The sequence below is a fragment of the Mixophyes fleayi genome, chromosome 1 (assembly GCF_038048845.1).
Source record: "Mixophyes fleayi isolate aMixFle1 chromosome 1, aMixFle1.hap1, whole genome shotgun sequence".
Classification (NCBI taxonomy): Eukaryota; Metazoa; Chordata; class Amphibia; order Anura; family Limnodynastidae; genus Mixophyes; species Mixophyes fleayi.
The window spans coordinates 402,345,203-402,363,086 of NC_134402.1; the positions used below are offsets into that span (position 1 = coordinate 402,345,203).

The window sequence follows — 17,884 nt, forward strand, 5'->3', positions numbered from 1 at the left end:
TCTTTCACCAGAACGCTGTAGAAAACGTTATAACAATCACTTATCCATTTTCTTAATAGTAAATAGAGGATATTGGAAAAAAAAGTACTTTAAGTAAATGCAAGGAAAACATTTATATACAATAAAAAAATAAGTACCCAAAGATCATACAAAGCAACCGTAATGTATTTAAATATTCAGTGTTTTATGACTAAGCATATCATATTTTTGCCTTAAAGGTTTAATCATTGGAAAAGCACATTCAGACATATATATTTGCATGTTGAAATACATTTTTTAAATCATGGAAGTGACAAAGTAAATGGTTTAAGTGTTATATGACTCCCCCACTGTGTTAGAGAAGTACTAATATGTCATATATCAAACTAAATTAACATATTCACAAGTCCAAAGTACTTTTGTAGTGTACAATTTTCATGCTTATCTCCAGTGGATTTGCACCTACTCTAAGAGATTGAATTCAATATTCTTTTACTTCTCTCCGAATGTCAGAACACAAAGACATTCAAATCTTAGAACTGATGATTATATGTGTGTATGAACAGGTGTCTGACAAAGGAAGATACCGTCAGGCAGGCAAATGATAGTGCTCTCTTTAATTGTTTAAGCAAAGCAATAGAGAAAGGATATTTATGTGCTACTGCTTTTCAGAAAATATGTACATACCTGAATTACCCTGTCATTTATACAATATGTAATGTATTTTCCTGTGAGCACTCCCAAAGCTGGATTTTATTGTAGAGGATACATTTAGTTTTTTAAAAGAAATTTATTGGAGACATTAAAACTTTCATAATTGTACACAACAAAAGTACTTTGGATATGTGAATATGTTGATTTAGTTTGATATATGACATATTAGTGCTACTCTATCATAGCAGGGGAATCACAAAACACTTAATCCATTTCCTTTGTCACTTCCATGATTTAAAAAATATACATTTATCTCATAAAATAGTATCAAACCCTATTTGTATACAATGCTTAGCAAGGAAAAGATTAACTCATCAATCATAACGGGCATTTTATAGAGCAACGTCGATATTTATTAATTAGGACTTTGCATATGTTATCACTTAAACGGAATGTAAGATTGGAAGAAAACAATAATTTTCCATCCTATAAAATGGTGAAAGGTCCTTCAATAAGCGCAGTCAGTATTGCTCTGATGTTAGTCATGATTATGATGATTCTCTAGCTAGCAATGATGAGATTTTATTCATTCAGGTATTACAACCCCTGGCACGCGCTGCCCGATCAATAAAATGATATTAAATACATCCCGTCTTCCAAACACAAAGTGCTAATGAAACTCATGTGAATGTTTGCTTCAAAACACCCATTCACTTATAGTTAATCACTATCAACAGATTGAAAAGTAGTCAAACGCAATTGCTGGCATTGGAATTCACTGGTGAGTTTTGCCGACGTAACAAGCAGGTTATTAGGGAAAGGTCAATTTATCACAAATGATACCGAAAACTTACCAGTTGTGAAATTTACATTTATTTTACTTCATTATTTTATTTCTTAGAACATAAATTATAAAATAACTGATGTTAAATAAATACATAAAATAGTAAAACAATAAAATAATGAAGTTATTGTCAACGAGATGTGACGCCCCCTTATGTATATGTGACAGGCCTGATTCTTACAAGATTTTACTCATTTTTAAATAGTGACATAATTAATAAAATGGAATAAAAACACTTCCTGAAAATTCTAATGGTAGAAGTGTTGGTCCCAAAAAAGGCAAAAACACCATAGTGAATCAGTTGCCTATTTAACCGAAGGGAAACAAACTACTGTACCATACGGGGTGAGTTTTCTATTATGTACCAGCTACGTATGATAAATAAAAAAAGCAACCAGACATACATTGCTCTCATTGTTTATTGCCCATTTCTTGTGCAGACTGATAATCAACGCAGAAGGCAAGAGAGGGATCCCTACAGCAATAAAATACAATTATTTTCCACCTAAACAAAAATAGTTGGGTGACATTTATAGAACCTGGTGCAAAGGAAAAAGATGGAGTGGCAGAGCAACCAATCAAACGTCTGCTTTCATTATTTGAACCAGAGATGAACCACCTGTGAGTCAGGATCTCCCCGGGGCCTTCAAACTTGAATTTGGGGTCTTATATTCAATACAGTCTGTGTCATTTGAATGTAAGCAACAGGAAAATGATGTGCGGGACAAGTGAAAGTATGTGTGATGTATTATTTTTGGTGGTTCAAATGACAAATCAGAAGAGCTTCAGTGATGTCACTAGCTCCTAGTGAATGGAGAGCAGACAAAATGGCTGCCTCGATGTTGTATAGGCAATGATGCTATTGTGCTGTATGAAACTTGCCCATTCAATATATTTATTTGAAACACATTTCTGATGAATAAGTGCTTTATAATACAGTATTGGGTTAATATGCTGTGAATGAATTAATGAAGCCACCGATAGAATTGACAAACCAAACATAAGCACATATAACATAAGCATATACAAAACACAAATAAACATACACTATTGCCCGTTAACAATGCATGGCTTATTCTGGCAAATCAGACTGTGTAATTACTTTCATTGTTCCCCTAACGAACATAGTACATCTCTCATATTCCTTTGTTAACATGGTGAGGAGATAGTAAAATGCAATACCAGAAATTGACCATAATGGAAGATAAGGGAAATAATATTATGTGTTTATTACAATTATTTTTCTCATGCAGACCACAGTATTTCAGAACACCCTGACGTGTGCGTGTTGCAGATTTGAAATGGTTCCCGTCACACAAAGCACATCACTGTGCACTAATAGTTCAGTTAGCATTCATTGCTTGGTCCTAATTAACTACAAAGCAATGAAACCTTTAAGTATTGCTAAATTAGCACTCTACTGGATGAAACGAAAATTGGCTGTTTCTGAGAAGCAGCCACTAACTTTGAGTATTTCATTCCCCTTTTCAAAAATTGAACAACAGAGAAAAGTCATCAATGTGCTGAAGTACATTTTTACTAGTTGCAGACCTTGCACTCTGTTTTAGATAAAGTCATTTAAAAACAAATCATTTTTGCAGACATTGAAGCTTCCTTTTATCTATGCTTTGTTAATAAACACAATGTAACATAATTCAGGTGGTCTGTTTGTGACTAATTACTTTTTGTTTGTTACAAATATTTTAATACAAATAATTTAGAACTATTATAGATAATTTTATATTTTTCACCTTGCAATTTAAAACCTTGTAAAATATAATTTTAACCTTGCCTGAGTAAATCAATGACACGGCCTCCTGGGAGTATCCTGTTAGAACATAATCCATATATATAGTCATCTAGACGCCTCTTTCAGGTATAGTTAGGTAATTACTCCCCACCTTTATTGAGATACACAAAGCACACAACAGTCTAGATTTTCGGGGAAGGGGGGGGCAGATATGAGGAAATGGGGGAGGCTAGGGATCCAATTTTAAAACACAAATCTAGGACTACCATGTCCCAAGTATTCTCAGGCCATAAAACACACCCCATACTATGTTAGGCCCTACATGAATTAAACAGTTAGAAGAACCTATACCAAAAAATCCTGATAATTTGGGTCTATAAGGAGTTATATTATGGGAATATAAGCGTTGTTAGTTCAAGACATTGGGTGGCAAAAGGCGACTGTCTTGGAAAAACCGGGAGCCCTTGTTGGGCACTGTCAAAAGTTTTTTGCTTGGATCTTGGTGTGGTTCGAGCCAATCAGGACGTGTCCCATTTTGTATCGAATATCAACCCTGGAATGTTAAGAAGCATTCATAGATCTCTGACTAAGATGCCATTTGTAGGTGTATTACTGGTTTAATTACAAACATAAGTTCTTTGTTTTCAAGGATCCTTGTTTAATTAAACAAAGATTTAAAATAAATAAATATATAAACATGCAAGTGATTTAATGGTTAATGGTTTAATGGTTAGTACATGTTCTACTGTAACTTTTAGCAAATACATGACTTTATTTTTTTAACTAGCGTCTGCATTTTTCTCAAAAGCTTTTATACAATCTAACCAGATTCGTTCCTTGGATAAAACATAAATGCGCTGTACTCTGTGTATTTGATACAAGGTGTCACATCCAAAGACATTTGGTACAGGGCATTGTACGCGTCTATGGTACACGATTACAGGTGTGTTCTGGATCGGTAAAAGATATACTGGGAGAAAGAGGAGCTCAGTGATTAAGTTAATTAACATAAACAAATACACATGCTAGAGATCAATATTTGGATCTGCGTCAGCTCCTTGAAGCCCTGGATTTCTTACTTTGGGTCTTATGCTAAGTTAGGAGCAAAGCAAAAAAAAAAAAGAGCAAATTTGCACCTTGACAAAACCATGTTGCATTGGAAGGGGGAAGGTAAATTTAAAATGTGGGTAGAGATTTATAGTTTGCATAGGACATGTCCTAGATTAACTTGAATTTCAGTGTAATAATAAAACTATCAAGCATTTATGTGATACATAAAAAAGCAGATAGTATTTTCCTTGCGTGCAAAAAAGGAAATACATTAATTTGCACTCCTTTCATTGTAACTTGGTTTGTGCATGAGCAAGTTTACTCCCGTTTTTTTTTCTGCTTTGCTCCTAACTCAGCATCAGGCTCTTTGTCTCCCTGTGATTCAGGTTCCCAAAATTAGATTGTAAGCCTGATGGTCAGGGGAAAACCGGTGTTATGTGGTACAAGTTCTGCTTAAGTAACACTTCAGAAACCAGTGACTTTTTATAACAACCACAAATAATGTTGAGGGCAGAATCTCTATTCCTTTCAGTCCGTATAGCCTGGGAGTATTCTGAGGCAAGGCAAGTTAAAACAGTGCGTCACTTCACTTTGCTAGAGGATAGTTTTATTTATTAAAAACATCTTAAAGCAGTAAACAAAATTTAAAAACATGTTCTATTAGGTATTCTATTGGATATTTAAAAAATAAATAAATAAAATGTAAATTTGAAGGTTTAACGAAAAAAAACAAAAAACAGTGTATATCATGATGGCAGCTAATAGACCAGAGTCCCCCTCTGAGAACCATTTAATTAGTTTTATTTTTATTTTTTTACAGTATTTCAACTAAAATATCCCAGAGAGGCTGTCAGTGCTGACAATGGTTCTATCAGTGAGGTGCCTTTTTGCCTGATTAATTAGTAATAAAGAGACACACTTTTTGGCAGGTCTTATTTCTCTACTATTTCCCAGAACAGCAGGGAATACTTTGGGGAGCAACAAATACACTATTAGCGTTTTAGTACTGCGGTGTAATAAACATTTTTTTTTTTTCTCTTTAATCAATAGCAACCACTAAAAGAGTTATAAATAGACCTAAATGTTACCAATTACCAGCTTTATATATGATTGTGGTTGGTCAGCCATTTTGTGTCACGTACTTAATGCTCTTTTCTTACTCTTGTCTCACAAGACCCGAGAAATGGCCTAAGGAAATGTTAATCGCTGTACACTTTATGGTACAAACTCATATCAAATACAAGTATAAAAATGCTGTTCCCCATAAAAAGTCACAAAAAACATCAACGACCACGGCTAGAATCCTGTGCAAAAAGAAAAGGCACACAGTGGTTGATGTGGACATTTAGAAGTGGTGGTATGGAAAATAATGGGAATGTAAGTCAATGGAATTTGAATTGATAGTTTTACAGTGTTACCATGAAGACAGAAGGAGAAGTGGTGGTATGGCATATCACCATATAAAACCCCACTTCCACCACTGTATGTGTATGTATACACACACACACACATATACATATATATATATATATATATATATATATATATATATATATATATATATATGTAGTATTATTACTACATAGATTACATAGATGTTATGAGTGCCTATATCATACATCTTATATATGTGATTTTTAATTATTCTATTGGGTACTGATTTGCCCACCAATTTATACTGTCTATCTATCTTGTACATACATAATACATATCAAGTATGTGTAACATATATCAAAAGTTTTGGGATATGATTCTGCCTCATTTTGAAGTTTAATTGTAAAACAATCACATACGAGTGGCTTAATACCAGCTTTATGGTGGCAATAACTTTTCACGCAGCATTGCAATCGGGCAAAAGGATTTCGTAAATCCGTACTATTAAACTTCGGGAGATCATCAGAGCGCATTCTGAAGTACTGCAATGAATATTGTACAAACAAAATTTGCATACCATAATGAGCGCCAGCCCGCTTGTAAGCGCGCTGGCGAGGCACCCTAATATATTACAAATGAAGAAAGGGAATATATGAATAAAGTAAATAATAGACTGACAGCACATAGGAGGTTGCGATTATCATAAGTTCACCTAATGCCCCAGATTTTAAACCAATCATGCATATGGTCATCCCAAACTCTTAGCATTGTTTATAAAATATTATAAGCAAAAAATTAATATGTTGGTAGAAGTTTCCAAATAAAACAGAAATCAAGCATTTCTATATTAAAAAATGGACCCAAGGAAAAATATCTTCGAATAAAAACGTAAGACAATGCAAATGTATACATTTGACAACAAAAAATCGTATTATTCTTTGTGAATCGGATGGTGCAACCCAGCTTCTGTAAAGCCCTTAGAGCTGGCATACGAAACAATGCCATATCCTATACACACACACACAGCCAGACAAAATAAACTATTGCTAAATTTTATTAAATATCTATAAATACATTGATATGGCAATTTTTCCCAAACTTATTTTTGTCTTCTTTCCTTTTTGTAATAATAATTTTTAAAATATTAAATACAAGAAGCAGTAATTATACAATGCATAGACCCGGGTTGAATAAAATGTATCTACACTCTAAAATATAATACTATATGTACTGAAAAGATCTAGGGTAACCATTGTGCATTTGTTTATATACGCTGTATATTCTTCAGGCATGGTTAGATCCATAGTACTGTTCAGAAATTGTGCAGTTTTAGCTATGTACCTTTTTGGCAGAGGCACCGGATACCTTTGGTGATGCTGATAGAATGTACAATCATACATCAGAAATATTCTATTTTCAAAATGAGTTTTTGTATAATATATATATATATATATACATATATATATATATATATATATATATATATATATATATATATATATATATATATATACACACACACATATATATATATATATATATATATATATATAACTATATTTTATAGTACACACAATTATACAAAGGTTTAAAAAAGAAAAATTCTAACAAATGTGGACCAAAAAGCAACAAAAAGTCCCAAAATTAAAGTAACTGTGAATGCTAGCAAAAAAAGCCATATATTACCAATAAGTAAAGGTATATCATTTATAGGGTAGGTTCTCACTATCATTTCTCTAAAGCTGTTGTTCATTTTTTAATTGTATAGAATGATATCCTTTAAATTATTGTACAGTGCCATGTGGTAGGCTACTACTTTATAATAAATATATATTATAATTGCTACGTAATTGTTTAATAGTCATTCAAAATACAACAAAACATGCATATTACAATTCTCCATTTGGTGTGATTTATCAATAAACCACAAAATTATACAAACACCAATAACAGTAGACAGAGACAAGTAAAAATGCTACTCCGTGCTGTGCTCATGTAACAAAAAATACCTTTCATTTACTTTCCCTACTTGTATTTTTCGAACTGAGTGCAGGGAACTATCGGCAATTATGGGTTTGACAGACACTAATAACTTACAGGACAGTTGGAAATAGAAACCTCAAGAGCACAGAGCAGCTTGAGCAGATAAAATATATTTTTTTATATATATATATTTTCTGTTCACACAATTAAACAGAGAAATATTATCACTACAACTCAATGGCATGACTGAGGGCCATCTGCTGAACGCAGTGGAAGTGATACAGTTTAAATTCAATATGGGTGTCAATATTATCCACAAAACAGACACAAAAGATTGCATATTGGGCTTAGGCAATCTGTGCCTCCAATGGGCAGGGCGTGCTGGGATTTGTAGTTCCACAACGGCTGAAGAGCTACAGGTTGACTAACTGCTGTAGATAGTGTCTTCTAATCAAACCTGGCTCTCCTGTTCTCGGGATGTGAGGTCTCTACAATTCAAATACTGACATTTACAGAATAGTCTGCCACATACTGAATGTTCTGTAAAACCGGTCAGCCAATAAAAAATAAAATTGGCTTTCCAGTCATAAAAGGAACAACAAAATGAACAATGGTAAGAATTTAACTTGCATTTTCTAAAGCACCAGCCAAAGCATCAAAGATCATGAATATAAATAGTGGAATCGTATGGGGTAATATTATCTCATATGTGTATTTTATTATGCTGGAGCACATAATATGTGGCAATCTGCTATATTCCTAGTCTTTATCATACACCTTATCAAGGTAAAATGGAGATATGGATGTATATGGAACAAGCTCAATTTGTTTTTTACCTCAATAACCATTCACTTTAGGCAAAAAAAACCATAATATGGCGCATATATTTATTGCAAATGACCTTTGCCCTCTGTTTATATAGAACACCCATGACACTAAATGTGAAATAGACTGAAGTAATAATACATTGTATTATGTTTTGTAGCAAGATTGTAGCTTAGACAACATGCCAAAGGCGCAGTATTAGCAATGTTTATTAGCTGTGATTTAAAAACTTTAACAGTAATACATTATATTAACGCCTCAGTACAATTGGATAAAAGGTAGACCCTAGATTAAGTGTGACTCTAAGTAAAATGTATTTAATTTATTCTTAATGTTGTTGAAAACATTTATTGGAGGCACTTCCTATCAGATTCCAGGCAGTGTATTTTTATTTGGTACGGTTCCTATAATCTAGGGAGTTACTACCTTCCAACCTTCCTGTGTTACCAGGAGGATCTGTGAAATCAGAACCCTAAAATGTACAACTGGATGCAATGTACAGGTATTGCTTTTTTTTTTTTTAACAAACATGGGAATAAACGGTGGGAATAACTACCATAAAACCTTCAAATCTGCTGCAATAATCTTGTTTGGAGGAAACTACCAATCTTATGTTGTCAAAAACCAGTCTCCAATCCATTCAAAGTGCAATTCTTCCGATGGCCGAGAATGATTTCTGGGATTGAACACAGCTCGCATAACGAGCAGTGTTGAGCTTTGCAAGGCACGGTTTTGTGTTCAGCCACTTTAGTCTGTCAGGCTCTCTCCATTTATGGAACACCTAAGACAGCTAGCGGCCATCTTTGAAAAAATATCCACGGAAGCCATTTTGTGCAGCATGCAGCACAGAAAACCATGTATGGATACATTTACATCTGCCACTGCAGCTTCATCCATGTTAACCAGGCTTTTCTGGAAATCTCTGTGTAAACTGAACCTCGGCAGTAATATATTTTTATTGAAATAATATAATGGAAAGAAAGAGGTTTAGACAATAAATGAAAAGTATTTAGCAGATTTATTGACATAATATATGAGGAAAGATACTAAATTTAGGTAGCATATAGACCTTGAGAAGCTTGGTGCTTGCCTACAAAAATCTAGCATGTGCATATGCATATTTGTGCATGTTCGTGTAAAGAAATGAGCCAAAATATAAAAATGTAGCTTTAGAGAATACTGTATATTTCTGTTACGGAAACATTTATACCCGTACAGGAAGTACAAATTGCAAGGTGATATTTTAAGTAAAACAAAACTAGTGCAATTATAAACTCTCTGATCTAAGCTATTTGCACTTAACCGATTCATTTAATAAAGGGTGCAAAGTGCTAATTAAACATAGAAAAAAGTCCAATCAATAGAATGTCAGAAATAGAATCAATAATGCCCAACCCTGCATAAATTAAAAAAATTATTAGCGCCGTTTTGCAAAGTAGACATAAATAATTTAATGCCAAAAATCATAAAAATTGAAGATTATATATAACCTTCCCCACTTCTTACCACCTTGAAACCTCAATTTGTTGAGTTTGTCACTTAATTATACGACGCATATTTCACAATGTGCGAGTTTATGTCCAGCTTCCTGTAAGATGCAGTTTTTTGCTATTAGAATATTACGGTTCTTTAAAGATTTCTCATCCTGTAGGACGAGTGCACTGCCAGAACATGCGATTGCTAGTTTAGCGTGTACGAAGGTTTTACATATCTCCAGGGTGAGCAGTGCTAAACACGGGACAAAGCCACATAGAGGCAGGGGGGCATAATTAAAATTGGTGCACACATTTTACCGGAATGGTGTAACTCAGACACGTCCTATAACTTTACACATTAAAAGCTATGTACTTCTCAACTGTTAATTAACTCTAGAGAAAAAAGTTTCACTTTCAAAAGTTTGGGTTAATAAAAATGGATCATAAATAATACTAAATTGTAGACACTCTGAGCATTATTCCTAACTTCAGCAACTGCGTAAATGATGTGAAACCCTTCCGAAAAAGAATTTAGGGTGGAATTTTGTTTTCTCCGAAGTAGAGTGATTGAGAAAGCAGAATCTATGGATGTGCATATGTGCGATTGTCTATGGAGGTTCTTAAAACAGAGCAAGCCAACTTTCCTTAAGCACTAATTGTATTCATTCATTTTCTCAGCCCAGCATGGAGCTGGTAGATTGCTGGGTCCATAGCAACAGGGGAGAGAAAGAAAGACTCATCTTTATCTATCCCTCTACAACAGGAAACGGGGCCAGTGGGTGGAATGTAGAAGCTTTCATTACGGGCATTTGCAAAAGATTAAATGGAAAGAATTACAGGAGGGTAATTTACCCTTAACTAGGTGCCCTTCCTTCAAAGGATGAGGTCTGTAAAACTACTGTTGATTGCATGGGATCCACAAGGGGAAAATACAAGTCTGCTACAGGAACCCATTTGAAATAACCAAGGTATTCTTTCAAAGCAATAACAGGCTAGAGTAACACTATTAAAGCCAGCAAGCTGCATGTAATGAACTGAGAACGCTACTGCTACACTTTTAATCATGAAAAATTTATTGGACTACGGGTCTCTTTGTCCCTTAAATTGAAAATTGCCAAATCAAAAATCCCTTTGGAAATTGGAAGCAGGAACCAATGCATCAGGAATGCGACTATTTATTTTATTTCGCTGCCCCCCAATGATTTCCAAAATGTTGAAAACAAGCCCAGAGCAAGTATAGACCTGGTTGTGCAGTATCGAGAGACGGAGTTAAAAGAATTTAGCTGAAACAAAGCTATTTCAATATGTAGTCATGCAAAGAGTAGTAATGAAACTCCTCTGCACGCTAGAACTGCTCTGTAATAATTATCAATGCCAATCATAATAGTTCTCTGCACATATGTATCACCATTGTTACATCAATTAGGCTTTATTATTATACACACTAAGACAATTAGCGGCACATGGCATATGGTATTTTTTTGATTATAGGGTAAAGGTTGGTCACGTTGGGCCAGTCACCGTACCTTGTGTTACAGACACTAAACATTACATTGAAAGGTCCACTGGGCAGGGAAACTGAACAATTTAAGGACAAGTATTTTGCATAATTGCAAGACAAAAATATAGTAAAAACAATAACTTTAAGTTGTTGTTTTTTTCCCTGTAGAACTTTAAATGGCTGAGACATCTGTCAGGTAACCCAAACTCATAGTCTGCTTTAAAAAAGTGCTGTCAGTCTAGGTAATAAATTTAGTGGTGGTGTTAGAGCCTAGGTACTTAATGACTATATCTGGAGTATATATAGTAGTATAGAGAGAGCATTTACATTAAGCTAAAAAAAAAAAAACTAGGTTATGAGGTTAAGGGAGAAGTGAAACATATTCACTGAGGCATTGTACAAAAATACTCCCGTGGTGTTAAGCGTGAGATAAATGCCATAGCTTTTGCATATTGCTAATTGACAAGGCTGACTTATATTAATGATTTGTTATGAATGCAATATTTCAAAATTCCAGGCAGACACATTTTGGACCAGACACTTTTAATTATTTCAGCAGCTTTTTGGCAAAAAGTCAAAAAACAAAAAAGTTCATTACTTGTTCTTCAAACACATTTTCTGCATAGGAAGGATGTTGGAATGAAAATCTACTTACAGAATTCATCAGGTTGTTAATAGAACTTATAATAGCTGTCAGAACTTACTGTACTATGGTGTATGAGGCATATATCTCAGGATTATGTTTCCAGTAAAATAATTTGCACCTTCAGGATTCCCAACAGTCAATCATTTCACTAAAGTAGGATTTTGCATTTTTTTTCGTATGGCTGTCTGTGGGAAGCTATCTATGCTCTTAAAAAGTTAAGCGAAGTATATATCAAATAAATCCTGGCAGTCGCAGTAGCACTATATTATTTAGACTTTTAATTGCACTTCTGTTTTTATTACACGGGGCTCTGTACACAACGCAACTGTATTCATTAATTTGTATCATGAACTTACAGAACAAAAGAAATGTTCTTATCAGTTGTGTGCATGTTTTACAGTGCAATTAATGAACTCTGAAAGGCATTTAATAGGATCCAGATTCTACCTGGCATTTTTCAAGAAAAATGAAAGGACATTTTGGCCTTTGCATTTAAACTTACTGCCAGAATTCTGCTTGACGTGCCCCAGCTAAACTGCTACTTTCACTAAGCACTCAATAACCAATCAAAGTTTGAGTGGTGCCACATTAATAAGATAAAATGTTTGGTGTTAAATGCTGAAAGACCAGTTACTATGGTAGATGGAAAGTGATGTGCTTTTGTGTTTATATATTACAATTGTGTTGTTTTGTAGTATTGTCCTCTTTTGTCTGCAACTTGAATCATGATTTCCAATTGCTTCGCTTGAATTCAGATGTGTTTTGGCAGATTATATCTCTATCTATCTATATATAGTGTGCATGCAATTTTATCTACTTCCATACAATACATAGTCAATTGTGTCAATTACAATTTTAGCTCATAAAAAAAAAATATCTATTCATATAAGAAAATTCTAACTTCTAACTTGATTCTCAGCTGTTGCCATATTTTTGGTGTCAACTGCAAACACTGTTAACTTGGAGATTATTCCACTGCTCCCTCTTGAGCGGGAGACTTTTCTGCAGGCTATTCTGATCTATTAAAAAACATGACCTGTGACAAAAATCAATGTACTAATCTCAAACTAAACAGCAGTATCACAGGCATATAACGTAGATTACTCATGATAAAATGTCCTCAGCCTGGCTGCAAGGTAAATAAAGATTTGGTACACATCTGTTGTAACAAGAAAGAAAAAAAATATAGAACCCAGGTGACTTTGTCACACATATGGTCACTATTTATAAAAGAGAATGTGATTTTATGATTGTGCAGTAAAGCAGTTAAAGAAAAAAAAACACATACAAAACAATAAAATGTGCTGCCTCTAACACCAGTCCCCATAACTCAGAAAAGTTATCGCTAGGTAGGAAAGTTATTGCTAGGGACTCTCAGTGAAACTTTTATTCACAGCATCTAGCCCTAAACCAAAACACAAATGCACTTTAATCACATTGATGGGGTATCATTTCCAGGTTAATGTGTCCTAGAGTTCCAAATGTATTCCCATTCTCATATTTCATTATTCTAATCATCTTTAACCAAAGCAGCTGCGGTTTAATGCCCCTTTTTTTTTTGAAGAGATCTAACTTCCAGAGGAAAAAAAATCTATGTTTATGTAAAGTTAATTAGTAACTGAGCAGTTGTCTGAGATATTTTGGTTCAAAGCTTCATTATGTTTCAAAGAAACATGTTTCCTACATGGGGGATGAGGCTACGACAGGGATGAAAACGTTGGCGGAATTTGACAGATCAATATAAGTTTGTTCATTTGTGGTTATATTGCTCAACCCTCGACAATGAAGTCAACAGATACACAACTGGTGGGGGGGGGGGGAAGAGACTGTATCCTAAAACTTTTCTCCCAAAAATGTTATAGACAGAAACTGTTGAATTCATCCTTGAGTTTTGTCAGCGACTGAGCACAAGCAGGAAACTGAAAGCACTGACTAGGATAGAGCTGGAAAAGTGGAAGAACTTTTACTAGATACATGGACATGACCTGTGCAAACCTGTCTGCTGCATGATCATGGTTAGCATTATTGTACACAATGACTAGAAGGCATCTGTACTAGAAGGAGTGATGATAGCAGGGACACATTATGCTTAATATAGTGAGACATAACGGTATACTCAGTACACAAAGACTATTCCCACAGTGAAGTCTGGTGACTCATTCCTAATTCTTAGTTTCACTCCTACTCATTACAAGGTTTTAATAAGAGGTCCTGTTCTCTTTATACTCCATAGAGCACAATATTTTGAAATACCTGAATAGAGATTTGTGTTACTAGCCTGTATCAATAGGGTCAATGATTTCCTAACCACTGCACAGCACAAAAAGAAATAAAACTGTTGAAATGGAGTATACTAGAGTGAAATGGAGACGCTATTCCTGCAGTGCAATGTTCCTGCTCCACGGCCATCCGTGCAGAATATCTGTTACCTGGGTACAGCACTTAGATCATTACATCCTACGTGCAGACGGATTTGGACAGCGTGTGTTTAGTACAAAGCAGCATCTCAGTTCTCCACCTCCCCCCCTCCCGCCTTACCTGGGGTTGGTGCTGTTCCAGTACACCGCATAGCGATCAGCAACCACCTTGGAGCCAGGATCCTGGCTGCAAACACACATCCAGAGTAGCAGAGACAGAAGCGTCAACATCTCCACGTGCAACATCACTCCCGGCCAAAAAGAGGGGGAGCGAGAGTGGCGAATAGAGACGAACTAGAGGAAGAGGAGCAGCAGACGACTGTGGCTACGCAGGGACGGGGCAGCTGCTTTTTGGGAGTTAATAGGAAAGGATGTCTGAGTGTGTCAGGGACACTGCTGCAGCAGAGGGAGAGACAGCCTGGCTCAGGGAGGTGCTGGAGGCCGTAAGGCAGCTGTGGCTGCTACTGAGAGCAGGGCGGTGCACATTCACACAGAGCTCCCTGCACACAGAGCAGGGGCACAATCCCTGGGTGCACCTCAGGCGCACTACGGTCCAGATGCCAATCCTAGTACCAGACTAGATGAACAGTGTGATCTAATTCAGTGGTTTATGAAGAGGTCTCTGCGCAGTCCAGGATGTATAATATGCCACCTCTTGTTCTGTAGAAAGTTACTATGTATGCCAGAATTTGTGTTTGTGGCACTTGCTGGTTAAAAGGCTTAAAAGGAAAACAAGCTGTAGGGAAAAAACTGTTGCTGATGCACAATTAGCACAAGAGCTTCACTTTCAAACCTCTGTGAGAATACAAATGAATTGCTGTCTCCAAAAGGTACTACTGTAAAGTAGTGGTGATACTGTCTATCTGAGCAGTCTGTGTCTTTGGGGGTACTTTATGTATCCTCGCCCCCCGCCTCCGTCCTTGTCCTCCCTTTGAGAGGGGTGATGCTTGAGAAGAAAAATCGAAAACAATCCTGGAAGCTATGTGATGTCTTACATCCAAACTCAATGCACGGGATGCAAATTAAATTGCTTTATATTGGGGGGGAAAAATAAGAAAAAACAACAAACTCCTGGAAATGCATCCAAGTCTTCTGCATAAAACAGCCACATACATAAAGATGAGGTCCAGATATTGCCGCAGGCATCAACAGGAGTGGAAAAGTCACTCTATTTTTTATTTTTTTTTGCAAAGCTGTCCAGTCCCCGGGAGATCAACTTGTAAGAGCAGGAAACAGTTTGAAATAAATAAAATGAGCCACAATATCCAACATCAGACACATGAAAAGCCGTTTTCTACATCAGCTTCACAGTAACTGCAGCTGCTCCAGTACTTGGTTAAGGAACACACACAAAAGCAACAAACCTGTCATACATCAGCAGTCAGAAAAGTGTATGCACTGGATAAAGGGTTAAAAGTCTGCGAAAAATAGAAAGAAAAAAAAAAAGCAATTGTAGGATGGAGTAAAAATCCCAAAACGTCCCACCCCTCCTAAAGCCAAAGACTCACTGCTTATAGATCTTGCATGGAGCAGGCAGAATGCGAGTGCATTTCAATCTGTGCAGTCCTTGCTATGTATACAGATCCCATACACATGCAGAGGCACACGGTGTATATATAGATCTATATAGAAAAGGTGGGTGCTGACACCCGCAGCGGGTGTGCAGGTACGAGCACTAATCTTGCAGATGATGTATTCATGAGAGACTTACACAGCCGCCGGGTGATCATGTGAGATCTCATGCACTTTACTAGGCAGAAGGGGGGGTCTGAGAGAGCCCAGAGCAGCCACTCAAGGCGAGAGCTGCTGTTTGCTTAGACATTTCCATAGTCTCTCTCTCTCTCTCTCTTTGCTCACTGCTACAGGATTGGTGTGCAACATGAGAGAGGCGTCTCTCACCAACCAATACACCAATGTCCCCACCTTCCCCAAAGCCGGACTAATTGAATTACATTGAAATCTGGATGCTTAAAAGGCACTACTGAAACAGGCAAAATGCAGCCAGGGAAGAGCAGCCTCTGGCACTAGAGCTTAACCCTTACAAAGCTGCAGCCTTCAGGATCTCAGGCTACTGAATGATTTCATCGTTTAACCTGCAGGGCATTTCCTTAGCAGTATGCAGCTGTCCACACAGGTTGCTTTTGTAGTATGACTGCTGCTATCTGTTACTTGGAGAGCACCAAACATGTTATGCAGTATTATATACAGAATATTTATTCACATCTCTCCCTGTGACAGTGGAGCTTACAGTCTAAATTCCCTAACACACAGACACACATGCAGCTACTAGTATTGTACTGCTGTAGATGGAAGCTGGAGTGCCTGGAGAAAACCACACAAACACGGGGAGAGAATACAAACTACATACAGTGTGCTGGTAAGAATGGAACCCATGACCTCACAGTGATGTGACCAGCAATGCTAACCACTGTGCCACCCTATACCAGACAAATGAATGAAACTACATATCTGTATTAACACTCTTTATATATGTAGTTATTTCTGAATTTGCAGAAATAAACATATATAGACATCATATAGATAGTTACATACATATATAGACATGTCATAGATAAACAGATAGACAAATAGACATGTGATAGATGGATAGATAGATAGATTTTCACCATTTATGTTTAGGTAATATTGTTTTTATTTATTTAATTTTGTCACTTTTGTAATTATTTTGACATTTGTTGTATACTCTAACTCCCTGTGCAGCCCTGTGGATTCCTTGTTGAGCCTTATACATAAACGTAACAATAAAAATAATAATAATATGTAGAAAGATGGTTAAATAGTTACATACATAGATAGTATAGTGTATATAGTAGTAGTAATAATATCTCTCAATGTGTTGAAAATTGTAATCTACATCTACAGTTATACAGCCAATGGTCATTTAATATTGAGGTCTGAGCCCCAAGATTACAGCTTCAAATATTTATCCTACATAAAAACACACATCATGAGTCACTATAGCACGACGTAACCACTTAAAGAATCACGAGAGACAATCACTTAGTTCCATGGAATATCTGTTGTCAATTTAATAGCTCCAGTTCTTTATTGTAAAATACAGGATATATTTGAAATGTCAAATATTTGCAGTGTAACAGCTTTGGAAGACTTTGACAATTTGTCTTAATTTTGTTCAGCGATAAGGCTGTCAAACAAGACATTGTTTTTTCTTGAGTGCATGGTCTATACAGTAATTATGAAGCCATCATTAGTCAAACAGAGGAGCTGATATTCTTGAACTCAGCAGACCTAGGGAAAGAGCAAAGCATATTCATTGTTAACATCATGCAAATAGAAAAGCTGCGATTTCCCTTTTTTATGGGTAATTGAATCTTTCTAGGAAAGACGATTAGACTGACACTTTG

At 35.9% G+C, this 17,884-nt stretch overlaps 1 protein-coding gene across 3 annotated transcripts in view; it reads right to left on the reverse strand.

Moving 5' to 3' along the window:
- The window catches only part of EFNA5 (ephrin A5), a 309,847-nt gene extending 293,519 nt beyond the window's left edge, over positions 1-16,328 (reverse strand). For all 3 annotated transcript variants that reach the window (XM_075181497.1, XM_075181490.1, XM_075181483.1), the window contains exon 1: positions 14,620-16,328. In XM_075181497.1, the coding sequence (XP_075037598.1) occupies positions 14,620-14,744 (125 nt within the window). In that variant the 5' untranslated portion in view covers positions 14,745-16,328. The remainder of the gene's footprint in view (positions 1-14,619) is intronic.
- Positions 16,329-17,884: the final 1,556 nt, after the last annotated feature.